The sequence below is a fragment of the Cryptomeria japonica genome, chromosome 6 (genome assembly GCF_030272615.1).
Source record: "Cryptomeria japonica chromosome 6, Sugi_1.0, whole genome shotgun sequence".
NCBI lineage: Eukaryota > Viridiplantae > Streptophyta > Pinopsida > Cupressales > Cupressaceae > Cryptomeria > Cryptomeria japonica.
Genome location: NC_081410.1, coordinates 4,967,222 through 4,994,996, shown reverse-complemented (window position 1 = coordinate 4,994,996; position 27,775 = coordinate 4,967,222). Strand labels below are relative to the sequence as shown.

Sequence of the window (27,775 nt, the reverse complement as noted above, 5' to 3'; positions counted from 1 at the left end):
CGAAAAATAACATCACTAAGGGTTTGAATGGCGGGAGTAAGGATGGCAACGAAAAGGTGTTGGAGATTAAGGAAAGCGAAGGTCCAACTATGGGTAGGGAGGTGACACAGGGAATGTCAGAAGATTCTGGCGTTGTGGTGAAAGATGGTGATAATACTGACTGTTTCGTTGATCAAGCAAGGAGGGATAATTTTCAAGAGTCGAGGGCGAATGATGACTCAAAGATAGGGTGTGTCTCAAGGGAGATTATTGAGAACTAATCCTGTTTGCAAAGTCTAGAGGAAGGAGGGAAGAATGGATTGGGTGTTCCCAATTTGAAATTACTAGAAAATGCAAGACAAGATGTATGGATTGAGGTTAAGAAGAAGAGACATAAAAGTGAAGAATGAGAGTATCAACATGTCCATTCACTCTCAAGAAATGGGGGGTTGTGAATCAACATTATAATCTATGGTCCCTCATGGGATCAAATATTTTTGGGGAGGTGGCTCCCTGATTGTAGCCCCACCTGATTCAAGCAAGTTTAAAACCTGATATCTCAATAAAATCAATCACTTTTACTGACCAAAAAAAATAAAATAATATCATTAATTACAATAACTAATATAATACATTATAATATTTAAATTCATCACATTTTCATAATTCATGAAAGTGATTTTTGAATTTAATAGAGTAAATCTTTTCCATCGCTCATTAACAATATAATATCTTATATAGGTATATCTTAGAAATAACTATAATATATTATTAGTATCTATTTTATTATAGTCATTAAAATATTAATTATATAATTCTTAATTCAAGATGCGCTTAATTTGACATTTTGCTTATTAAAAAAGTTTTGAGAGGAAAAATAATTAGAGTTTAGCAGCCATCCAAAATATAAAAGAAAAAAGAAAAAAGAGGTTTAGCAGCCATAGTATTTTGTTTGAGCTTTGTTTGAACCTTCCTTACTTCTTTGCTAGCTATCTGTTGGTCATAAACTGTTTGGCCATTAAAAACAATCATTCATTCATGCATTAAAGTACATCACCAGTTCATTAGGTGAAAAGCGGCGAACGGAAATCTGTAGTAAAAAACGGAACGGCATCGGCGACGGCGAAATCGAACGGTGATCAGAGACTGAACTTTCATGTCAGTGATATCGGCTGTCTTATTTTACATTTTAATTTGAAATCTCCTTCCGAATTTTACCGTTGAAGTGCCTCCTTCATAGCAACTGTGCTTTCCAAAAAATTGAAGTGCCTCGTTTCTAGCTACAGTGCTTTCCAAAAACATAATTCAAATTCTCCTTTCAGATTTTACTGTTGAAGTGCCTCGTTTCTATCTACCGTGCTTTCCAAATAATTGAAGGTATTCCACATCATTTGGAAGCACCATTTTCTGTTTCTTTTAGAGTGCATAAATTGGAGGATTTACTGGTTAGATGTTTTTTTTTGAAATGCATTTCTATGTGAGCTTCATTGATGCGGCTATGGAAATGTCATCGGTCCAATTGATTCTTGCGTTTTCTTTTTCTTCTTTTAAGGGACGAAAAAAATAATAGTATCATAGGAGAGAAGAAGCCACAGGTTTTCTAAGCATTTCATTCTTAGCCACGAAGTTGAGGTAAATTTTCAAATCCAAACAGTTTTTCTAGCAAATACGTGGAGCGAATGTAAAAATAAATAACATTAGCTAAGAATAGTGAAATATTGCGGGCCATTTGAAAAAACAAAATCAGGCGTAATTTTAAAGGAACAATAGATAACACTGAATCCAGAACCCTAAACTCCTTTAAACCCTACACTTCCCACAAACTCTGTTTAGTTGTATTAAAATCAAAACAAAAGGTACAAGCTCAGAATTGCGCGAATAGGTAGCATAACTTGCAAACTTTGGAATACATGCAAACTTCTAGAGGGTTGATATTTTTCATATGTGTACGTGTGATTTAACTATGCGTGTAAAAAATTCCCGTTTCGAGACTTATCTAGGAGCAGTAATGTTCTATATTACTTATAGAATATGGTGGTTGATGATAAGGACTAGTTATAAGTATGTTTGAAAGTTAACAGATTATTTTGACTGATGGAGGACATCTAAACTTTTCATGTAGGGAGGGTCTGAAGGGGTAGGGGAATGGGGAGGTGGTGATGTACTTGGAAACTTGAATGAGGTCACTAGTTTGTATTGAAATTAAGTCAGAACATTCAATGTATGGAACGGTTTATCTATTCATTTTGTATTTTAGCAGACGTATGATGTTCAATTCCTTTAGAACTTGGTTATAATAAATAGCAAAAGGACTGCAACTTTATATTCTATTCCATTCTGCAACTTGGTTATTATTGGTATGTGTTGCTTTTGTGTGTTTGATTTCTTCCATCTCAGCTGTAGTTTGTTGGGCTGCTTCCATTGTTTCAGTTATTAGGTGTGCAATATTTAGAGATGGTATTGATAGTCAACTGACAAACATTGCAACTGCAGGAGGAATTAAAGGGCTGCCAAGGTCTCAGAACAACCATTGTGTACTTAGGTGATGCTGAAGGGGCAGGGGAATGGGGAGAAGGTGATGTAGCTGAAAACTTGAAAGTACAGTCGGAACATTCAATGTATAGAACGGTTTATCAATTCATTTTGTATTTTAGCAAATGTATGATGTTCAATTCCTTTATAATTAGAACTTGATTATAATAATTAGCAAAAGGGCTGCAACTTTATTTTCTATTCTATTTTGCAACTTTGTTATTATTGGTATTTGCTGCTTTTGTTTGTTTGATTTCTTCTATCTCACGTATAGTTTGTTCGGCTGCTTCCATTATTTTAGTTTTTAGGTGTGCAAGATTTGGAGATGGTATTGATGGTCAACTGACAAACACTGGAACTGCAGGGGAAATTTGAAGGGTTGCAAAGGTCTCAGAACTACCATTGTGTACTTAGTTGATGCTGCACGTAAGTATTGCAGTTGCACTGAAAGCTACTGATAGTATATACTATATAACACATATCAAGGCTTTTTAGCATCCATTGTCCTCTGAACTATTAGCAAATTAGATTTGTTTACATTTTAGGTAAACTTTTATAAACATTGAAATACTATTCAAATGATTGTTTAGGGTGTTTGCTATTTCATTCAATTGTATTTTGTTTCCTTCGTGATCACATAGATAGTGATAGGTTGTTGTGAGACTAAATCTAATTATGGTTATACATAGCCAATATTGGGTACACCATAAAGAGTATTTAAATGTATTTGTTCTTTTGGAAATATATGGATAATTTCTTTTGCTGCCATTATTTGGTATCAGAGCAATGAGGTTGGTTGAGTAGAAGAGCCTAGGCAAATAGGAAATAGAATGGAGAAGAACACCATTGCATTGTCTGTATAAGCTTCAAGTGGCACAAAAATTAGATTAATTTACATTCTAGGTAAACTTTTATAAATATTAAAATACCATTCACATGATTGTTTAGGTTGTTTGTTATTTCATTCAATTGTATTTTGTTGCGTTCTCAATCACACAGTGATAAGTTGTTGTGAGACTAAATCTAATAATGGTTATACATAGCCAATATTGGGTACACCATAAAGAGTATTTAAATTTATTCATTCTTTTGGAAATATATGGATAATTTCTTTTGCTGCCATTATTTGGTATTAGAGCAATGAGGTTGGTTGAGTAGAAGAGACTAGGCAAGTAGGAAATAGAATGGAGAAGAACACCATTGCATGGTCTGTATAAGCTTCAAGTGGCACAAAAATTTCTTGAGTAAAGAGAACACCATTCTACAGGTTTCCAGGTTTCCAGTAAAAAAAATACAGCAAAGAGCATATGCTATGGCTTATTTCTTTTCCTCGTAATTATTTCTTGGAAGAGATGAAACAAAAACTTAGAGCAATGTACATGCAACAAATAGAGCAGAGCTGGAAATGATGTGAAAGAAATGGAATCAGTTATAGCGCATTAGTTGAACATCTTCACATATCGATCCTTTTCTTCACTGTCCTTGTCAAAAACAAAGGAGAAAGTAAATTTTAAATAATAACCAAATTTTTGTCCAAGTCTCACCTTTGGTCCATAACATATACTTGTTTCACTGTTTTCTAATTTTTATTAGTGTGTGATGAACTATAGATGTGTTACTTATAAATTATTTTATAATATATTTATTATTATTTTGACACTAAAAGAGATGGATTATTTTAGTGTCACAACAAATGTCTAGTATAGACAACCATACATACATACCAAACCTCCAAGAGGCATAAAGACTAGAGAAAAGCCTTGTGCTTATAGGGAAAGCAACTAAAAAAGCCAAAAAAACAAAAGATTCAATCAAGATAAAAGAAACCAAGAAACTAGAGCTTGGTGACACGTTAGCCTCCTACCTGTTGATGTGTTTTTATGCACATAACAATACAGAATAAATTACCAAAGTAATTTACCCTCCCTTGAACAAAATCACCTCAAATGCTAAGAATGAGATCAACTAAAATGATTCCAAGGTTTCTACACGTCAGGTCTTGACGAGTGGGTAAGTTCAGTGGTTGATGTGAATTGCTGTGTTTCACTTGGGGGCTTACGCAAATGTTTGGATTATCATGAATGATGCGGAATAGGTGTGCTGACAACTTAAGATTTATCAATATGGCTCTGGATTTACTTCTTACTAAAAAAGGGGGAAAAAGAATAGGGTTCAGGAAATCTATTCTAAGCCTAAGAATGTAGGAAATGATGAATGGATTTAATGGAATCAAACCAGGCAAGGTCTCACAATCAGGTATTGACACAAGCTTAGTGCAATCATCTAAGGTATACTTAAAGATTTTCAAACTATTACCATCAAACGTAGACACCATCCAAGTTGATGTTTGTCAACGAACGAGTAATAGTTGAAGTTATGCTTACTTAAATTCCAGTTGACCACACAAGGCGCACTTACCAATGACAAGAGGCTAGTGGTATGGATTAAGGATTCCACACAAATGAATTCAACAAATCTTCCACTCAATCTAACATACATGAAAATAAATTCTAATCTAACTTGGAGGAATTGAGAACTATGAATGCAAATACAACACTTGGAGAGCAAAATCACCAACAATTGAACAATGATTAGGATTCAAATAGCTGCAGCATATACCAACAATTCTACAAAAACTCTCTCTTACAAATGAGAGACAAGGAGGCATATATAGAGTCTCTTACAAAAATGGATGGCCCAGATTGATCTAAGATCAACAACCGAGATCATGCCAACAAAACCCTAGAATTGCCCTAATTAGGGTTACATCAAAAATGGCACCACCAACATATGGCCCAATGAAAAGATATTTAGTCATCATATAGGGAATCTTCTAGAAGATTCCTTCCTGCATCTCTCTCTCTCCTAGCATACTCCAAGAATCTAGCCAATACTGAATCTAACTCCTCCATGGAAATGCTAGGCAAGGTATCCTGCTGTAAATCAATCACATCCAATGAATCCGAGCAAACATTCATAGTGTTCTCCCATTCAGGCATGAGCTTCTGTGAATTATGAACATGAATCAACAAAGAGACCAATTTATCAATCTGACTCTTCTTCAAAGAGTCCAACTAGCAAAAATACATAAATTTCATCTTGTCTCTTAATTCGGCTAAGTGTAAACCACTAGCATCACTAACATCAACACCCAATAATTCCTCAATCGAGGCAAGGATCTTCATCTGAATGTCTTGAATTAATCCTTCCATCTCCATACAACTCGATTGGGCGTTCTCATAAGCTGATTTCTTCAAGGCTAATGCACAATACCAGCCATGGAAATCATATTTGTCTCCATCGTGCACAATGTTCTCGCTGACCAAGGTGGAATTAGGAACCTTCTTCAGTGCCAGGAGGCGTGGAATAGTCTTGTCTTGAATAGGCCGGAATTCTTCCCAAACTCCCTCCAAATATTGGATTCTGAATACGAGCGTTGTTGTCTTATCATATGCATGGACAAACTGAGTAAGGAAATCATTTGCCTGCTTTCTTGTGCTTTCAATCCACTTTTCCACCTCTGAGTGTGTACCTCTCGCTACCTCGCAGTGTGAATGTATTCCATGGTCAACTGCAATAGGGGAAATAAGGGTGGGATTCTCACGCTTTGTCCCTGCAATATACTCTCTGAGTCTAATATTTTCTTGTTTGTAACTTTCATTCTCTTCAACCGCTCTGCCTAACCTTGCATTGATTGCCTGGAGGTTGTCACCAATCTCCTGGAATTCCTGCCTTGGGGTTGTACGACCAAGGACAACTAAAGTGATCTGGAAATCCATAGGAGTAGCAATGTCCGCTGTCATGCCTGCAATAGGAACAGCAATCTGCGCAATCCGCATTCCTGTCTCATCTCTAGCCATGTGCAACAAAATCTCCATTCTCTTGGGCTCCTTCTTCTTAGCACTCCTAGCTAGGTAGTCATCAATATCATCAATAGGTTGTACCTCTATCATTTGTTTACTTTTCTCCATGCTTCTCCTCAGCCATTCAGGAATAGCGGCCATTTCCATACCATCATCAAGACATACTTCTCGATCCAGTCCTTTCAATGCCGAGATAACATCCTCATTATCATCAGGATTATCCCTAGTCCAATCATATACTTCATTTCCCAAGCTAACTTCCAAAAGGACAGTAGGGGATTCCGGCTGATCATTATTCTCATTAGGAGGTGCAAATGTTGCTGTGGCATGGAGTTCCTGAATATTCTCTGGTAGTATCATTGTGTTGGAACACTGCTGAGTCTCCTTATTCTGTTTTGTTACTTCAATCACTTCGATTGATGAGACACTAGGAGGGGGTGAAGGAATGATAAGTGGAGTGATAGTCTTTTGTTTCTTCTTCACCTCTTTAATCTTCTTCCCTCTAGCCTTGACTTCTCCAGGCATGTTCTTCCTTCTCTTGGGAGTTTGACTCTCTTCGTCTGCATGAATCCTGACATCACTGACAGTCCTTTGATCATCCTCAGAAGTAGACTCTTTCGGCTTCATCCTTTCATAAGTGAAGGGAACACCCATGTCAACCAACTTATTCATCTACATATCTACCCATGCGCGGGAGAAATTCAAGACCTCTCTCATCAATACATTCAAGTCAATCTCTTCTGACTCTGACCAATTTGGCAATAGGATTGCCTTCTTCATTTTATTCTCATAATGTGTTAGGGTTTCAAGCAGATCTGAAGCAAATATGAACTAACCATTATATGCAGATTTAAATACAAAAGATAAAGGAATAAAATAGGACACAGATAACACAGAGATTTAACGTGGTTCACCCAAAATGGGTTATGTCCACCATACACAGCCGTCCAATCTTTCTTATTATCTAGCAAAAATAGTACATCAACCTTACAATGCCTTAAGTATCCCAGTCGCTTATAACATGCATTTTAGGGCAACAAACAAAGTTGGCCTTTTTAGGGTTTTATTACAATGTCGGTTTTCATCAACAAAAAAAGGGCAAAAAATTTTTGCTGAGTGTACAGTACTTTGCTGATCAGTCGCCACATTTCAACAATCTCCCACTTGGAGACTAATCAGGCTCCACACCGAACAATCTCCCACTTGGAGACTGAAACTACATGACACCACTGTACATGCAACATTCGCTGGAAAAACACTAGGACTCGATTGGTATACATTCCACAATTATCAATCAAGAAGACCAATCGAAACTAATGAAGAAATCAGCTTCTCCTGTGGAACTGCCTTCGTGAACATATCGGCAGGATTCTCACTTGTGTGAATCTTCTCAAGCCGTAACTGACCCTCCTCCAAAACAGTCCGGATGAAGTGGTACCTGAGCTGAATGTGCTTTGTCCTTGAATGAAAAGCAGAGTTCTTCGCAAGATGAATGGCACTCTGGCTATCAGTATACAATGGGCGATCCTCCTGTGTTTGACCCAATTCCTCCAGAAAACATTGTAACCAAATCATCTCCTTGCTGGCTTCTGTAGCAGCAACATACTCAGCTTCAGTGGTTGAAAGTGCAACAACCTTTTGCAGCCTAGAAATCCAACTGACTGCAGTTCCCCCTATAGTAAAAACATACCCTGTAGTACTCCTCTGTGAATCAATATCACCCGCCAGATCAGAGTCAACAAATCCGCTCAGAGCAGCATTAGATCCTTTGAAACATAATGCCTTCGTAGTAGTTCCTTTCAAATACCGAAGAATCCATTTCATAGCATTCCAATGTTCCATACCCGGATTACTCATAAACCTACTCACAACTCCCACTGCATGTGCAATATCTGGCCTTGTGCATACCATTGCATACATTAGACTGCCAACAGTTGATGAATACGGGATGTTAGACATTTTATTAACCTCTTCCTGTGCCTTTAGGCACATCTCCTTAGTCAATTTGAAATAACTAGCCAAAGGTGTACTAACTGCTTTTGCATCCTGCATGTTAAATCTTTTCAACACCTTCTTTATATACTCACTTTGGGACAAATTCAAGGTTCTCTTTTTCTTGTCCCATGTAATCCTCATATCGAGAATTTGCTTAGCTGCACCCAAATCCTTCATAGCAAATGACTTGGCTAATTTCTGTTTAAGATCATTTATATGTTGCATGTTAGATCCAGCAACAAGCATGTCATCAACATAAAGCAACAGGATAATATAACTGCCATTATCAAATCTTTTAAAATATACACAATGATCAGAATGACATCTATGATAACCGTGTTCAGCCATAAAACTATCAAATTTTAAATACCATTGTCGGGGTGCTTGCTTTAGCCATACAAACTTTTCTTCAACCTGCACACCAAGTTCTCCTTACCTTTGACCTCATATCCCTGTGGTTGGAACATGTAAATTTCCTCCTCCAAATCTCCATGGAGAAGCTGTTTTCACATCTAATTGTTCAAGATGTAAATCATCTGCAGCCACAAGACTAAGTACAGTTCTAATTGAAGTCATTTTTACAACTGGAGAAAATATTTCATCATAATCTATACCCTTTTTCTGTGCAAAACCTTTTACCACAAGTCTGGCCTTATATCTTTTCTGACCTCCTTCCTCCTCCTTCAGCTGATAAACCCATTTGTTAGGCAAGGCTCTTTTTTCTGCAGGTAAAGGGACTAAGTCCCAAGTCTTATTTTTCATCAAGGAGTCCATCTCCTCTTTCATGCCTAGCTCCCACTGTTGTTTGGCATCCACGTGCATTGCTTCTTCATATTCTTCTAGTTCACCAGAATCAGTTAATAATATAGAATACAAAGAAGGAGAAAATCTTTCAGGGGGTCTACTTGACCTCGTAGAACGTCTAGCACTTGCAGGAGTTTGTGGGACATTCTGTTGTTCCTGAGCATCAGGTACCTGTGGCATTTCATTTTCAGGAATCTCATCCAACACCACATATTCTTGCTTGTCCTGTTCATGCTTCTTTTCTTGCATCTGTTCTTTATACACAACCTTCTCATTGAATATAACATCTCTACTTCTAGTTATTTTTTTATTTTCAAAATCCCATAACCGATAGCCATATTCATCTATCCCATATCCAATGAAGGTACATTTCTGAGATTTAGCATCAAGCTTGGTTCTGTTTTCTTTATCAACATGGACAAAAGCTTCACAACCAAAGGTTTTCAGAAAAGAATAATTTACCTTTTTACCAGTCCATGCCTCCTCTGGAATACCACCATCCAAAGGGGTTGAAGGTCCTCTATTTATCAAATAGACAACAGTATGTACAACATCTGCCCAAAAATGTTGGGGCAATCCAGCATACAATCTCATGCTCCTCGCGCGTTCCATGATAGTCCTATTCATTCTCTCTGACACACCATTTTCCTGTGGAGTTCCTGGAATTGTCTTCTGCTTTCTAATCCCATTTAAGGAGCAGTAATCTTCAAATGCTTTGCTACAATACTCACCTTCATTATCCGATCTGAGACATTTCAACTTTTTTCCTGTCTCATTCTCAACCAAAGCTTTCCATTTCTTAAAAGTTTCAAAAACATTTGATTTTTGTTTTAGGAAATATACCCATGTTTTTTTGGTTGAGTCATCAATAAAAATAACATAATAACAAGAGCTACCAAGAGATGATACCTGAGCCAGTCCCCATACATTTGAATGCACAAGCACTAACTTCTCACTCTTCTTCTATTTCCCAACCTTGAGAAATCTGACTCTTTTCTGTTTGGCATAAACACAGTTTTCACAGAACTCTAAATCAATCTTCTTTAGTCCTGGCAATAGATTTTTGGAGTGAAGGATTTTCATCCCTTTCTCACTCATGTGCCCAAGCCTATGGTGCCACATTATCGAATCTGTTCTTGCAACATCTATTGTTGCTGTCCCTGCAGTAACTTTATCTATAGCAGCTAAGGTAGAGTAAGTGTTACCAGTACACAGATATAATGTGCCTACCTTCGCACCTTTAGCTACTACCAATGATCCTTTAGTGACCTTACAGATACTGTCTGAGAATGTAACTATGCAACCTTCACTACCTAGTTGCCCTGCAGAAATTAAATTTCTTCTTAAGTTAGGAACATGTCTTACCTCCTGCAGAAACCAATCATTTCCATTCTGCAACTTGATCTTTGTCTTTCCTTTTCCAACAATTTGACAGGGCTCATCATCACCCAAATATACCTGTCCAAAATCACCTTGAACATAATCTAGAAAATATTTTCTATGGGGTGTAGCATGAAATGAAGCCCCAGAATCTATTACCCAGGAATCATTAACATTATCCAAACATAAGATTAAAGCATCTTGTAAAGTATTACTTGCAATATTAGCTTCCTTACTGTCATTTTCATTTTTGTCTCCTCCTTTGTTTTTCCGAGACCAACAATCTTTCTTTAGATGACTAGGCTTTCCGCAGTACCAGCAATTTTTCTTTCCTCTAGATTGAGAGCGTCCTTTTTTTGACTTCTCTCATGACTTCTCATTCCAAGGGCCTTTTTCTCTTTCCTTTGATCTTCCTCTGTTCTCCACATTCAAAACACTACCCGATGATGTTGGAGTCTCACCTGTGCTTTTTCTTCGCATTTCCTCGCTTAGGATAACACCAACAATATCATCAAATACCAAAGTATTTTTACCAGAGACAGAGTTACTTACAACCATAACCAAGCTATTCCAGCTTTCTGGCAAAGAACATAAAATCAAAATAGCCCTAACCTCTTTTGCAAAGGTAATTTTTACCGAAGACAATTGACTGGTAATTGTATTAAATTCATTTAAGTGCTCTGCTACAGATCCTCCCTCACTCATTTTCAAATTAAACAAACACTTCATAAGAAATACCTTATTCGAAGCCGAGGGTTTCTCATACAGCTTAGCCAATGTCACCATCAAATCTACAGCCGTTTTTGCTTCTGTTATATTGAAAGCTACAGACGATGCAAGGCACAATCGAATGGATCCCAATGCCTTTCTATCTAAAATGTCCCATTATTCATCTGACATTGTGGTCGCTTTCTTTGCCTTTCCTTCTAATGGCCGCCACAAATCCTTTTGATACAGGTAATCCTCTATCTGCATTTTCCATAACTGATAATTTTGGCCGTTAAACTTTTCGACCTTGAATTTGGAATCCTCCATTGCTCCCACTCAAATCTGAAAGTCCTGCCAATTTACAGAAAACCTCGCTCTGATACCAATTGTTAGGGTTTCAAGCATATCTGAAGCAAATATGAACTAACCATTATATGCAGATTTAAATACAAAAGATAAAGGAATAAAATAGGGCACAGATAACACAGAGATTTAACGTGGTTCATCCAAAATGGGTTACGTCCACCATACACAACCGTCCAATCTTTCTTATTATCTAGCAAAAATAGTACATCAACCTTACAATGCCTTAAGCATCCCAACCGCTTATAACATGCGTTTTTAGGGCAACAAACAAAGTCTGCCTTTTTAGGGTTTTATTAGAATGTCGGTTTTCATCAACAAAAAAACGACAAATTTTTTTTCTCGGGAGCTACTGCCCCCGAACCCCCGTAGCAGGTTTCGCCCGCTTTGGGGGCTACCACCCCCAAACCCCTACTCGGGGCCTGGCCTGGCCCTGGACCCCGGCAAGGATACGTGCTGAGTGTACAGTACTTTGCTGATCAGTCGCCACATTTCAACATAATGTGGGTGTGTATGATCTCTATCATCTAATACCTAATCAGGGATGAGGAAAAGTCCACACTTCCTCATGAAATCCACTGACATTCTGGACCACATTCTTCTCTTTACTGCTTGTTCGTCCATTAAGTTAGCCCAATAATCCTCTATGTCAACCTTATGAGTGAACTTCTCTCCTTTGATCCTTCCGACCACCTTGTCTGGATCGAATCTTTCTCTTTTCTTGTAGGTAGCAAATCTGTAGAATGCAAGCTCCTCACCTGCATTGCTGGCAGCTATAGCGGATTGGCAAACCTTTGACGTCTTCCCAACTGAAATAGGGAATGTCATTCTTGTCTTGTGCTTCTCTCTCTGGATAACATCGAACTCTAGAAGCTGTCTCACCACTTCCAACAATATCATTCTGTCGGTAGGATACCTAGGAAGTCTGTAGGGTTCAGATTGAAACCCATGAATCCTCAGGTACGTGAAAGTGGGGAATTGTATGTACCATGATCCATATTTCTCTATTAACTCTGTTGCCTCCCTGGACAATCTTCTATGGATTCCGCCTTGCAACATCCGTGTGGTGTACATAGTGAATTCATCATTCACTCTCTTATAGTCTTCAATTCTATGCATGCTCAGCTGGGGGTAGCATTCATAACTCTTAAATTGTCCTTGCCCATTCCCGACTTCACCTTTGCATATTAGTCCTCTGTATGAAACAAATCGTGCAAGCAGGTACACCAAGTAGGAAGTCATGGCGAATGACTTAGACCGCTCTACATTTCTCAGCTGGAAATCTAGATTGTCACTTATAATCTTGGACCAATTCACTAGTGTTCCTCTAAGAAAATCCTGGATGAGGTAGAAAATCCATCCATGAAATATTGCTCCCTGCGGCATTCCCATCACTCTGTTGAGTAGGAATATCAAATCACTATATTCCTCCTTAAAATCTATGCACATAAGTGTCTTGGGAGCCTTGGAATGATGAGACCTAGGCTCAATCATCCACTCTTTGTTAATTAAATTCTTGCATGCACCCATCTTCTTTGTGTAGCTGTCTGCATAATCCTCCTTGGTCACATCTTTCATGTATGTTCCGTGTCGAATTCCGAACGCCTCTGCAATGGCATCCTCAGCAAGGTAGGTGATGACAATGCCCTTAGGACCCTTAATCATTCTCGTGAGTGGATCGTAACACCGTGCACACTCCAGGATCAACTCACCGCATTGTATGGACTATGGAAACCCATTGGCATGGAAAATGCCACTCTTCATAATATTCGCATATGCTGGAGAAGGAACCTGATCTCTGGATCCGAACATCCGACGCTGCATTTGGTCGAAGTCCAGGAAATGCATGTTTGTATCAGCGATCTCCTTCCATCTGGATGAAATCTTAAACTCTGGATAAAATCCAGTCTTCAACAGTTCTTTCCTTTCCTTGTATCCTGACTTTGACATCGCACCTGTACGAAGTTCGAAGTTAGACTTAGGAAAATATTCGTAATAAAATTCATGACTTTCTAAAGATTTAGCTAATTTAGAGCATGGAGTAAGGAAAATAATCCATACACTTGGTAAATTTTAGCAATTAAGTTCAAAGTGTGACAACACTAAGACATGGAAGCTTTCCATAAAATTCATTTATACCTCCTTACGCTTAGAAAATATGCAAGCTAAAGTGCAAAGGAGTATACCGGATTGATGATGACTTAGGAAAGGTGTGAAAGGTTGTGTTTTCACACAATGAATGTCTGAAGACACCTTCCGTAGTCAACAATGGAGGTCAAAATTCTGAAGACAACCTAAAAATCAAACTTTTAAAACATGTTGTAATCTTCAGAAATGTGCATAAAATCAATAAAACTCAGTTTTATTGATGAAAACAATCATTTTTTGGAATGTAAGTATGGCTGGTAAAAATTAGTTTTCTGAGGACAAGTCTGAAAATCGGATACTTCAGACTTACCAGCACCTTGCAAAGTGGTTTAAATCCCTGAAAATGATGAAAAATTGCTAAGGAAACAGCTCCAAGCAAATTCGCCAAAATTGGTTAGGTGGCTGGAAATGAAGATTTTTGAGGACAACCGCCTAACAATGGCGTTTCAAACCTGCAACAGCGATAAAATGGTCTAAAAAAATGCATAGAAAACTCCATAAAACATCTCCAAATGCTAAATGTTTAAGTTGGAATTGGCTGGGCAATAAAAACTTAAGTCTGAAAATTAATGGTAGCCATTAATGGAGGTCAAAATCTGAAGCAAACCTCAGATCTGAAGTGAATCAGCAGGCTGGAAGTGATGGTAGCCACAAAACATGCATGAAAATCATCAAAATATGGCACCAAAACACCTCCTAAGCAAAATCGAAATTTTTCCAAGTCTAGTGCCAAAATGGAATTCTGAAAATTGTTGTCAATGACAACAATTTGCAGCAATGAAGGTCTAAACAGCAAGCACAAATGGTGGAGAAAAAAATCGCCCAAGTCTCCAATCATGAAATTGCCAACTTTCACCAAAAAATGCTAAATTTGAAAAAAATCGCCAAACTTAGCAAAATCGAAAATCTGAAATTGGTCTTTAATGGCAGCCAAGAGGAATAGATCAGCAAGCTGGAAAAAATGGAGGAAAATAAATCCTCAATCCCACACTTCACAAAAATGCCTTGCTAAAAAAATTCGCCCAACTTGGAGAAAAATCGCTTTCATGGAGACACCTAGCAGAAATAATAATAAAATAATGCTGAAGTTCCTCTCATATACTTGCTTTCACCTCCAACTTTCACCACACAAGCAATGTGGGATAAAAAAACACTTGTATAAATACTTGCTTGGTGAAACCCTAACTTGCTTCTAGAAGGTTCAAACATTTAATAATTATTGCAAGTTATTAAATTTGCTTTTAAATTTTAAATAATCATTTAATAATTATTTAAAAGCAATCAAAATGGGGCTTATTTATTAAAATATTTCAATTTAAATCCAATATAAAGCCTCCAGGGGAAAATCGCTATAGGTTGGGATTGAAAAATCCCTTAAAAAATCATTCAAGTATCAAAATTTACCCCATAAGGGAAATTCGACCCATGCTTGATCAAAAATCCATGCTCAATTTCATCAAAATGCACAAAAAAACCCTCCCAGGGAAAATTCGATGTGAGTTTGGACAAAAATTTAGACAAAAATGCACTCAATTTGCAAAAAATCACCCCCAGGGGAAATTCGATATGCGTCTGGACAAAAATCCACGCTTAAAACTCACTTAACTTTAAAAAATACCTCCCTGGTGGAAATTCGACCTTAGTCTGGATGAAAATCCGGACTCAAAACTCTTCATAATGTTCCCAGTGGAAAATCGATCCCTGTCTGGACAAAAATCCGGGCAAAAATCCTTACAAAAATGCTCAGGGGAAAAACGACCTCAGTAGATAAAAATCCGGACAAAAATCTTTACTTAGTTGTCACAAAAATCCTAGTGGAAAATCGACCCAGGCATGGAATTATCCTTGCATTCCAGTCCGCACTCCCAGGGGAAATTCAATGGCAGTCAGGATAAATCCTGACACTTAGCCAAATTTTAGCACTTCCAGGGGAAATTCGATGGCAATATGGATAAATAGTGGGGGAAATTAGTGGCCAGTATGGATTCCAGGGGAAACCCATGTGTAGTATGGATTTTGAGTGGGGGAATGGGTTGGGTAGTCTGGAATGTGAGGGGAAAAGCACCTCTAGCATGGATTTTGACCCTTTAACCCTTGGAATAAGGATTTCTCTTAGGATTTTATCATTTTAACCACTCAAAATCAGTCAGCGACTTTTAAATTTGACTGGACTTATACTAATTTTCCAAAAATATGAGCGAAACGCTAGGAAAATATTGGAAGAAAGTGCGAAACCAACTTAGATATTACCTTAGGAGCGAGAAAACAACTCCAAAAGGTCTGGGAATATCTTGACACTTTAAAATCACTTGATGTGCATGTTTAAAAACACGTTAACGCTAAAAAGAGGTTTATACTTAGACAAAACTTAGGATCATTAAAATATCAACTTTTGCAACTTGATCCTATAACTTCAAAAACCCTAGACGACACTAGGCATGATCAAAACTTCGAGACTCGGGCACGGAAAACGCAAAATTGCCCACTAAGCAGCCAAAACCCTAACCTAACAACGCAGGAAGCTGGCAAAGAGGGGGTCCCCATTAGCAATGGGGCGATGTGTGAAAAGGTCACAACACTACCCTACCACAATCCTTGGGTGAAGCTTCTAGAACACTATACATGACATTCCATGCTTGCGATGCTGCCACAACCTGAAGCGAAATTTTTGCCAGTGCCATAATTAGTCAAGGGCCCAAGACAAACTTCTTGTCTCTTCCTACTATCAAACAAGATATCCCTTACCAATTGGAAGTGTAAATGTGCTTGTTCATACGAGAAACTAATAGATGTTTCATCTTCATTTGAAGGTCAAGGAAGAAAGCTGAAAGATATTAAAATTCTTGCTACAAGGCTCATAACTCAAGTTGAAGAGCTTGTACACCACCCACTATTGAGGGATTTCGAGGATCTTTGAAAGAACCCAGTGCCAACAAAATCATTCTCAAGTGACACTTTCTCATCATCGTTCAATAGAAAATCCCTATCAAGACTTACTAGAACCAGCACAGAGAAATCCATGTCCTTAGGATGGAGCATTAGATCTGCAACCTAGTCCTACAACTCATCAAAGACCACTACTGCACCAAGTTTAGACATAAAGTCAGCAAGGATTGACACCCTAAAATGGAGCTCCTCAAAATCCTTAGATCATCATGGCCTAAAACTACCTTAGCTAAAGTCAACAAAGAAGGGTAACGAAAAATTGAGTGTAATCGATGTTTTGACACTTTCCCACACAATAAGGGATCTTGTTGTTGATTGTAACTAGGCTTATAGGGGTTCGGATTGCCTTAAGACAACATCCGAACCCCCCCTTTTAAGACCGGGTCCTATCCTAGGGTAACGTGACCCTTTCACATTGCCACGCTATGCCAAAATACATGCCATTTAATTATTGGCGCCAAAACCAAGGAGGCTGACTTACATTTCAAAGTGCAAAAGATGCATATAAATAAATGACAATTTGTAAGTCAATACACATTCATTAAGTTCACATACAAAGGCGATTTAGCTCTGCTGTGCGAATTCAAGGAAGAGTGCGAACTATTTCAGATTGGTGCAAAATTGTATTTCAGATTGGTGCGAAATTGTCCAAGAGGACATAGTGGTTTTTATGCAAGGCTTTGAAGCATACAAGGGACAGATCTGATATGTGAAGATCAGATTCAAGCTAAGTATTGTACTTATATTTAGAGGAGAATATATAATCTGACCTGTGGGTCTTTCATGCTGGGTTTTTCCTCCTTGGAGGTTTTCCCAGGGTATGCTTGTTTGTCTACTGTTTTATTTCTGATTTATGTTGGCTTATTAAATATTGCAAATCTGATTACAATCTAGGGCATAATTAATCTAAGTTGATTTAATAAAATACTGCAAATCTGATTACAACCTAGGGCACAATCAATTATATAAATCTGATTAATATACCTAGGGTTTAAAATTACACTTGTGAGATGCTAGATTATATCGTTGGATTGATACAAATGACCTTATCTATGATAGCTAACACGCGCTCAATCTTTTTGGCTTAAAGAAAAAATTGAACAAAGTGAATGCAACACAAGAATTGAATTGGATGGACAACGATATACAAAACCAGATAAATTGAATAATGGAAATTGCATACAAAGCTGCAACACCCATGCACATGAAAATTGCAATACAAATACTACAACCACTTCTAATTTCTAATCAATATATCAAATCAACACATCAGAATTCACAGAACACACAAATCGTAAACAATAATCTCAGCAGCAAGTAGGTACACAAACTACCATTCCTCCCTTGTCCAGGCTGCAACCTTCACTATGCCTAATGCATTGGAAAGCTCCATCTGTTGGCCCTGCAAAGACATTGACTAGAAACTATAAATAATGACATACATGACCATGGGAAACAAGGATATGACAATAACTCACTAGATGAAAAATCATAGCATTTTAGCCTGAAATATGACTACAATTTGTTTTTTACGTATGGATACAACTGTTAGAATTAAAAAAATCTACTTACCCAAAGCAACAGAAAATCCACATGCAGCATACAGTATTCACCATTCGGTACATAACCATGGGAGACAAGGTTTTGATGATATCACACTAGATGAAAAATCATAGTATTTTAGCCTGAAATATGACTAGATTTTTATTATGTATGGATACAACTGTTGGAAACTATTTAAGCAATCCACTTACTCAAAGCAACGGAAAATCCACATGCAGCATATAGTATTCACCATTCAATACACTTACTGAATATCTACTTGCTGCATATAAGCAGTTACAGAAAACAGCAGTAACTGAAGCATCAAACATCGGTCTGGGCAATCAGCTGAAAAAATAAAACACCATAAAAATAATTCTGTAATTGCCGAAGATTAAAAAATAGTACAGGTGGGCTTGTTTTAAACAGTTCTCAACCCCAAAATTTTTAACAATAAAACTACCTGAACATGCTGTTCCTAAATTTAGATGAAACAAAAAAATAGCAGATTGTAGCATATATAAATAGTTTCTATAACTCAAAGAATACTTTAAACATGGACCCCTATAAAAAGTGATTAAGAAGGAAGCAACAGAATATACTTAAAATAGCAACGAATTTATAATAAAAAACACCTAAAATTAGTTTCTAAAACCAGTGCTCCAAAACTAATAAAAGTCTCAAAATTTTGGACATCTATAAATAGAATAAACTGCTTCAAATCTGAAAGTAATTTCCCCTAGCTTACTCTTCCAAAAATAGTCTGGAATTGTTGAAAGATGACACCTAGAATTGGAGTCTATTTTTAACTGATTACATTATGGTGTTCCAGCATCAAATTTTTCTACAATTTTCCCCTTGATGTCAAATCTTTGTATGTACAATTTTGTCTTCAAATTCGAATGTATTTTCTTTCCTAGCCCTTAAGTTATGACGTTCGCTATTTGCAAAATTTAGTTTCAAATTTATTGCTATGTTCCACCAGGTTTTCAGGATTGGGACAGTAGGGGATGGGTGGAAGTGTTTTGGAGATGGATTTTTTGGAGGCCATTTTAAGGGGAGAGTAGGAGATATAAGGGGGTAGACTATTAAAAATTAGGAAGTTTTCAGATATTTATATCAAAACATTGATAAGGTTTCATCATATACATTATTAATCCTTAATACATAAAATTTACAAAAAAATGCCCAAAGGCTGCAATTTCCAACTGCAAAATGGCAAAAACATAAACAAGAATGCTACTACCCTTGAGCTTGCAAAGAACTTGTGCAACTAATGAGCTTATCTTCCTTGTCTTAGGAATGTAGTGATTGATTAAGTGACAAGTTCCTGATTTTGTTTTGAGATTAGAAAGGAGGCTGCCTAAATAAGACTGAAATATTTGCCACCATGTGTTGTAAACCTGCAATTTTGTGACAAAAACAACTAAAAGCTTTTGCTTTCACTCCCATTAATATGCCAAGTATTCTTTATAGCTTTCACAATAATGTCATGTTATTTATAGCTATACATAACACCTCTGATCAGTATGTTGGATTTTCTACTGCCAGCTGCAATTTCTCACCTCCCACTGGCTGGCACTCTACCACTGAGTTTACAGGCTCTCCATGGTCCTAAACATGGTGAGGATTGGCTCTCCAGTGACACTATTTAGATCTTTTTTTGGGGGAAATCTTTATGTTGGCATTGATGTCAACATGTGTGTGTGCAGGGCTGATCTAATGAGATGAAGTTGCAGAAGAGACTAATGTGTTGCCATTCATGTCAACTAGGTCATATAGTTGCAGGCTGCAGAAGAATTGAGATGCACAAAACGTTGAGCTCATGTGTTGCAAAGGTGTAAACTGTGTAGTTTCATGTTCTACAGGTGCATCACAATGTGTTTGATCCATTGCCATTGGTGTGTGCAAGTTGCAGAGGTGAAAAGTGCAATAACCTATGTTTGACAATATATCGGCAAGACCCTTGAGTTGTCTGGCCGATTTGAGCAGAGAAATCCTTATTTGACAGTGTATCGGTGAGACCCCTATGTTGTCTGGCCCCGATCCGTGTTGTGCAGGAGATGTTCACATCAGTGATTTGATCGGTGTAACTTTGGCTGATGAGAGGCTAAGGATTGTGCCGGGTTTAGAATGTGCGGTCGGTGTGACTCTGACCGATGATGGATCAGAGGATGCTATTGGGATGACACTGGGTCTCAGAATGTGTCATAATGATTTGGAGATGTCAAGCCGATGGGGTGCTATCGGCGTAATTCAGGCCGATGTCGGATCGTGTTGAGATACCGACAAGGAACATGAGTGATGACATCGGGATGTGTCTGCTTGACGTGCACAACGAAAGGAACCATAGGCATCATTAGGCTATCGGCAAGTGTTTGACCGATGAAATGTCATCGGAATGAGTTGTAAAAGAGGAATGAGATGTGAGAGGTCTGCCCAACGATGGACGTCATGCTGACAAGAGGGACATGCTTGGATATCGAACTGAGTCATCCTAATACATATAACACAACAGGCCGAGTAGAGTGTTATATCGGGTGGAGTCACCCCGATGTGTGTAGGCTATTGAGCAAATTGGCATGACCTTGAACCATTAGAATGAAATCGAAAAGATAGGCCGACTGTGTTAGACACCCCGACAAAGAACATGAAGTACATCGGCAAGAGAAAGTTGTCTGCTCGATATGGTGAACAAACGAGAATATTTGTCGGTAAGACTTGTTCAGATCGGATGTATATGTGTGGTGCCAGCCTGATCACACGAGTCAGCTCGATAAGAGTAAAGATGCGACATCAATGTGATTGTTGCCAATGAGATATTGCCGGCCGATGGACTTGATGTGTGCAGATCGGTAAGACTGTTGCCGATATGGTTTTTGTAAGATGACCAAAGAGATCGGTGTGACTCATACCGATATGCTTTTGCCGAAGGGATTAGAGAGACCCTGTTTTGCGGCGTAACCTTGGTGATCTCTGCCTGATAGTTGTGCTCATACCGATGGATCCGACCTGTTGATCATCAGAGTGACTCAGTCCAACAAGATAGAACGAGATATGTGGTTGTCAGCCAAACAAGATCAAATTAGGGAGAAACATTTGATGCCAGTCCGACCATATGAGTTAACCCGATAACAAACAAGAAATGACATCGGTGTGACTCTCAACGATGAACATGAGGAAAGTGGAATGCAAGAGAGAGTGGGGATCGGAGAGAGTTTCCCTGATAGGCATGCCATCCAATGCATATGGTTATCATGCAAATTGACATGAGTGTTTGTTCTCAGCCCGATGTGTATCCACAGAGCAGGCCACCATGCATCACGATAGTCCACATGGGCATTGATCGAGTTTGACTCGACGATGTGGCGTGCATAGGGTGAATCTGAGGCCACTTGACTGAAAGTATGACCGACTTTGCAACCATGTTTGTGAGCCGATAGATGCAGTGGTCCACATGGCGGTTGACCTGTCTTGACCAAATGACCTGGATGTTGAATGTGATGACATGTGTGCTCCAGGTGGTCGAACAGAAATGTATAAATGTTGAACAAGATGTTGGCGGTCAAATGAAGCTACTGTTGATCCAAACAAGGCAAGTAGTTGGAAAATTCATTTGTGGTGGATCAGTTGCAGACTAGTGTGCGGCTCGAGATGATTGACAGGCAGGATATCAAATCTTATGGGCAGGTAAAATTGTCGAACAAAGAAAAAGATAATGAGGCTTAACAAGTGGCAGAGCTGACAGAGTGTGGTCTAATGTACTGGCTGAAGTGTTTGATGATGTGGCACGTGGAACCGCCACAATGACGATTGTGATCAAGGCTTCCTAGTTGCTTCCAACAGATCAATAGTCCACATTCGAAGTCTAAAAGGATTACAGTTTGGCGCGTCTGGGAACTTGAGTTGTTTACTGGCAAAAGGCAAACCGACAGTGAGAGCAGCAAGGTCGAGGTGGAGAAAAGAAGAAAGGCAAGCAAGAAGTTGTGTGAAAAACGAGAGTGTGAGGACCGAGGTAGAGGGGAAGAAAACTTAGTGCTGAACAGAGAGCAGAAAGCTGAGTGAAAAGGTAGACAAAAAGTTGAAGAGAAGAGAGAGTGCAACATGGTTGAAGGGGGCAGGAGTGTGTGTAGAACAGAGAGTGAGAGATAGAGTGCAACATAGACAAGTGACCAAAACAGTGCAGAGAAGACAAAGAGCTGAGAATAGGGAAGAAGAGATCAGAGAGAGTAGAACAAGAAGGTGTTGCAAAACCTCATTTGCAACAAGGTATCTAATTTGAATTTGAAATCTATAGCATTATAATCATTTGAGTGGGTGCTTAGAGATAGGGGTTGGTGCCCTAAATGTTGTAATTTGTTTTACCTATGAGGTTGGATTGGAGCAGTAGACTCCAACAACATTTCTCACCGAGGTTTTTCCCCACCGTGGGTTTTCCTTGTATGCTCTTATGTTATGGGTTGCTTCTTATGTGTGCTAATGTGTTTGATGCTTCTGCTCATAGCTTTATGATTGTTGTTAGTAAAGCTTTGATCTTGTAGACAACTCAAGTTTTTATTGATCACCACTGATTCCCCCCCCCCCCCCCCCCCCCTCTTAGTGGTCCATTGTGTTCCTTCACTTTACTCTTCTATTGTATTCAATACTCTAGTCATCCTTCAATCCCTAAAGTTGCATCCTTCAATCACTGAAGTTGTATCCTCCAATCAGGAGGGTGAGGAACTCAGCTAACTTAGGGCCCATAGGCACGTGGCTCATTAGTGGAGGATTTTGGGTGAGGTATTCAATACTCTAGTCATCCTTCGATTACTGAAGTTGCATCCTCCAATCAGTAGGGTGAGGAACTCAGCTGACTTAGGGCCCATAGGCACGTGGCTCATAAGTAGAGGATCTTGGCAGTTAAGGCTCATTGAAAGATGTTGGGAGTTTAAAATATGCCATTTAGTTAAAGTTTATACAAAGATAAAATGTCTAAACAGGTTTTGTTTGATGATGAGGGTTTTGAGGCTGCAATACTCTTTTGTCAGTCAAATAGGAGGTTTTTTACCTTTTTTTGAAAATATCCTTTTTACTTTGATAAGTAGGAGATATTTTCCACAGCAAGTTACATTATGATATTGTTATCAAGATTCAACTGCGTGTGTTTCATGTGTAGTGGTTCACAAGAACTCATCTCTCATGACAATGAATGGTCCACTTAGCACTCATTGCATCTAGGTGATGCTCACAGAGGTGAAGCATTAGGCCTTTTTGCTTTGATTTGTGTTTTTGTTTGGTAAATTGTAAGAGATTACCTTTAATAGGGTGTGGAGTAATATGTGTGAATACCTACTTTACTCTGCTTAGGATTTTGGTTTCTTGGTTTTTATTGGAATATCTTGGAGATATAAATCATAGTGATTCGTAAAATAGGGCACTCTTGAGTGTTCTATTAACAAGAGTTGGATAATTGATTCATAAAATGGAGCAACCTGTGAAATGTACCTCATTATGGCTATACTATAATCGTGCATGTCAGAGTGATTTGTGTGTCTTGTTGCAATGTGGGAGATTTGAACCTGATTTATGCTTTTATAAATATCCCTCATTACTAGTACGCCATAAATCCTTGGACATGTCAATATGATTATATTTTAATTAGGGTAATCATTGTTTCAGCTAAATTGATCTTTTTTTGCTTTTTATTTTGTTTGTAAATCTGGGTGAGGTTGTCCCTATGCAGATTAAGTTCAATTTTAATTATCAAATGCATGTGGATTCATATTTACATCTTAAACTGACTATATGTGTAATGGAGTTACAAGCTAATTGTATTGCTTATTGCCCTAAGAAGGAATTGAACCCAGGTCACGATTTTATTTCTAAGAAAGCTAAATAACAGAATGAGAGTGATGTCCCAATTTCTGAACTCTTCCTTAATATACGGGATGAACCAAAGCATAAAGCTTCTGTAACTTGGAATTTCATTGTTCAAAACGGTCATGATCAGTCTCAATCCCATTATTTGTCTTGGGCAAGGATATTGACTGCCATCAGCAGCTGAAGGATAGATTTTTTTCATTCATAAATATAGTTCAAGTTTGATTGTACCATTGTTGTTTACCATAATTTTGCTACATGTCCACTAGATTCATAGGTTTCCTTGCTGCAGTGAGGAGGACGTGAACCCAAATTACACTCTTACATGTGCCCATTGTTGCTATTACATCATATTACCTTGGGCACGTGGATACAATTTTATGATAATCAGAGCATGGATTTTGTTTCAGCTGAAATGTGTATTGTTTGTTTCAACTGAACTTGATTGTTTTGTTTGTTTTTGTTGTAAATCTGCGTGATGTTACTGGTGGAGCAAATCCAACCACAATGGTTGAATGCACTAAAGTTGTGTCACAGTCAAATGCATCCAGTTTGTTGCATCGAAAACTCATCATTTATATAGTGGGGTTACTGCTTATTGCAGTCTGAGGGGTTTGGTGCATACTGCTATGCCTTCCGTTGACAACTAGATGGAATAAATGATAAAATGCGAGGATATAAATGTAATTATCTTATGTTGGATATTTTTTTAAGTTTTCATAAAATATGTACCATCATTTATACATTATTATTGGGCTAGATATTCCTTGAAGGTATTTTTGTTACACATTACAAAAGTTTTCAGGGTTTATTTCAAAATGTTGCATTAATGTAACTTTGATAATTTGATGTAACTGCCACTATGAGATTTCTTTTTTCTGTGAAAGGTATCTCATCATTTTTTTGAAGGGTGGATTTTGCTTCTGTTGATTGCTTTTGTTTCCTGAAATTTGGTATTTTCCTTCTGCAATTCACAACCTGCAGAATGCGGATCTGTAGTTATGTAGAATTGCTACAATGAAAGGTTAAATAAGGTTTAGTCATCTTGGGTTGGACATTTACTTGAATTGGTTTGGATGTCCGGTTGTTTGTAAATTATACTTTACTGTATATAGTTTGGATGTCCGGTTGTTTATGATTTATAATTTATTGTGTATAAATAGTTCAGCTTTTTAAAATTTGTTTATCAGCAGGCTTATGAATTATATGATTCCTCTCAGATATCTAAAGATGGCTAAGCGGAAGACAACAGTCCCAAGGAAGAAAATTGGATGGCCAGTTGTTTATAATTTATAATTTACTGTGTATAAATAGTTCAGCTTTTTAAAATTTGTTTATCTAAAGATGGCTAGGCAGAAGACAGCAGTCCCAAGGAAGAAAAGTGGTAATGCTCCTGATTCATCTGCAAGGAAGCCTCACCGATTTAGACCAGGAACTGTTGTCCTTAGAGAGATAAGACGATACCAGAAGAGTTTTGAACTGCTCATCCCAGCGCTTCCATTTGCTAGACTTGTGAGGGAGGTGACGGCACATTATACACTAGAGGTGAATCGATGGACTGCTGAAGCTTTAGTAGCTTTGCAAGAGGCAGCTGAGGACTATATTGTCCATCTGTTTGAGGACACAAACTTGTGTGCCATTCATGCCAAGCGTGTAACAATAATGCCGAAAGACTTGCATCTTGCAAGACGCCTTCGTGGTGTGCACCGTGACAGGCCTTGGTGAAACTGCCCTTCTTGGTTCATGATTAGACAGAAAAATGCAGAAATTTATTGTTTCTCTATTGTAACTTGTAGTTATTTGCCATTTGATACCCTCCAATTACCATTTTTTACTCTCCATTTACCACTTTGTTCTCTACGTGTTTGTACCATTGGTAAATGTAAACCATGGCAACCTCTACACTTGATTATCTGGAAAATGCTTTGGAGAAGTTTGATGATGGGCCATTCTTCTTGGGTCAATTTAATTTTGAAGCCATCTGACTTTTGATCCTTTGTGTTTATTGCTTTGATAACATAAGTACTATTTTTGATTCTGTATATGCTCCTTTTGCTGAAAGATTTTATTTTGCATTTCCCAGACATGAGAACTATGACATCACAACTGGAAGGCCACAGGCCCACAACTATTGCAATGGATTTAGGCAATGGAGTAAAGGAATTTATTTAAGAGATAAGAGCCTATGGACAGTGCAGCTGCCTTCAGCTGACCCAGCCAGGGTCATGCTTGAAATTAAGTCAATCAAAGTAAACTTAGAAATCATTAGGGAAACCTCTTTTTTATCATAGATTGAAAAGTGCTTACGGAGGAGGGAAATCTTACTCCGTGGGACCCTCTGCCCACCTTATTCTTGAGAAGATTCCACACAAATGCAAGTTGATGTAGGAGTGGAGGAAGAAACAGAGGACGAAAAAGATACTTCTAGGAAAGATGAGGCATTTGAGAATCAATTTGCTGCTACTACCTAACCTTGATTTTGATCCCTCCAAATTTTATACGAAGCCTGTCATGTCTGATGAAGCTCTTACAGATTTTCACCTCCTGTTCGATGCAAAGGTCAGGAAGATTGTTGAAATCTTTAACATTAGGGAGATTTATCCAGATTTTTCTAGCTTTTTGAATTAAGCTAGCAATCAAATGGTTATGGTGTCTTGACATTTTATTTGAATGTGAATTGGCAGATTTCCTTACTGATTTCAAATAGTTTACAATTGAGGGACGGAGGTCCCACTGACAACTTCTGTTTCACCAATAAAAATATATGAACACACCTTAACTAATTTAGCACTGTTAACATATGGAGTCTGGAACAATCATATTGACACCCTTATATAATTCAAAATACATGTTTATATTGCCATAAACATCAACTAATGATTTCATGCAAATGCTTTAATATTTAGTCAGCATAAGGATCATATTCTAGCGATTTCTACAAGTGCATGTATCTTCACTGATTACAAATTATCCCAAAATTGAAATGCAGAAAAGTACACTGCTTACAAATTATCCCATTGCTATGGGAAGCTAAAGAAAGAATTTTGGATGCTCAAATGAATATAAATAGAATACATTCAAATGTGAATTTGGCTACAAATCTAGATCCATTGATTTATTAATAAAATACAGTTTCAGTCAACACTTGAAGTTAATTAAAATGTATTCAATGGTTGTATTGATGTAGTTTAACAAGCTTCCAATTAACACATCTCAAACTAACAATGGTGCAAAAGCTTGCAAAGATCTGAAAGATGGAGAGAGGACTATCCTACTACTATAATCAATGTTACTCAATTTGCATAACACATATTAATGATTTTCTAAAGCCTTATTCTATCAACTGCGAAGTGAAATGTATTCTTATCAAACCTGAAATGTTTATAATTTTTTTTCAATTTGATATAAATTTAACTGATGAGGCTGTGATTCATACTATTTGAATGGTGTGAATGCTCACTCTGAGAAATCATTGATAATACATTTACTTTGATTCCTTTGATGTGAACTTTTGTGATGTAAATGAGGTTAAATATCTAACAAATATCTCCCAAAATAGAAAAATTCTTTTGTAACGGCTGACTAGTGGGGCTCCTGCATTCCCTTCAGCTATTATTTTTTTTTGCTGTGTGCGCGCATTGATTTTTGTCAGTTTG

The 27,775-nt window shown here is 37.8% G+C and overlaps 1 protein-coding gene and 1 long non-coding RNA gene across 2 annotated transcripts; both read left to right on the top strand.

Annotated features, from left to right (window-relative positions):
• The first annotated feature begins 1,144 nt into the window (after positions 1–1,144).
• LOC131855896 (uncharacterized) lies at positions 1,145–25,415 on the top strand. Its single transcript, XR_009358132.1, has 4 exons — positions 1,145–1,356; positions 2,473–2,597; positions 2,876–2,937; positions 25,340–25,415. It is a non-coding gene; the product is annotated as an uncharacterized LOC131855896 (long non-coding RNA).
• A 48-nt stretch (positions 25,416–25,463) lies between these two features.
• LOC131077559 (histone H3.3) lies at positions 25,464–25,844 on the top strand. Its single transcript, XM_058015080.2, has one exon. The coding sequence runs from the start codon at positions 25,464–25,466 to the stop codon at positions 25,842–25,844; it is 381 nt and encodes a 126-aa protein (XP_057871063.2).
• Positions 25,845–27,775: the final 1,931 nt, after the last annotated feature.

Excerpts from the sequence above, each read along its gene's own strand:
- LOC131077559 (XM_058015080.2), top strand. The coding sequence starts at position 25,464 with ATGGCTAGGCAGAAGACAGCAGTCCCAAGGAAGAAAAGTGGTAATGCT.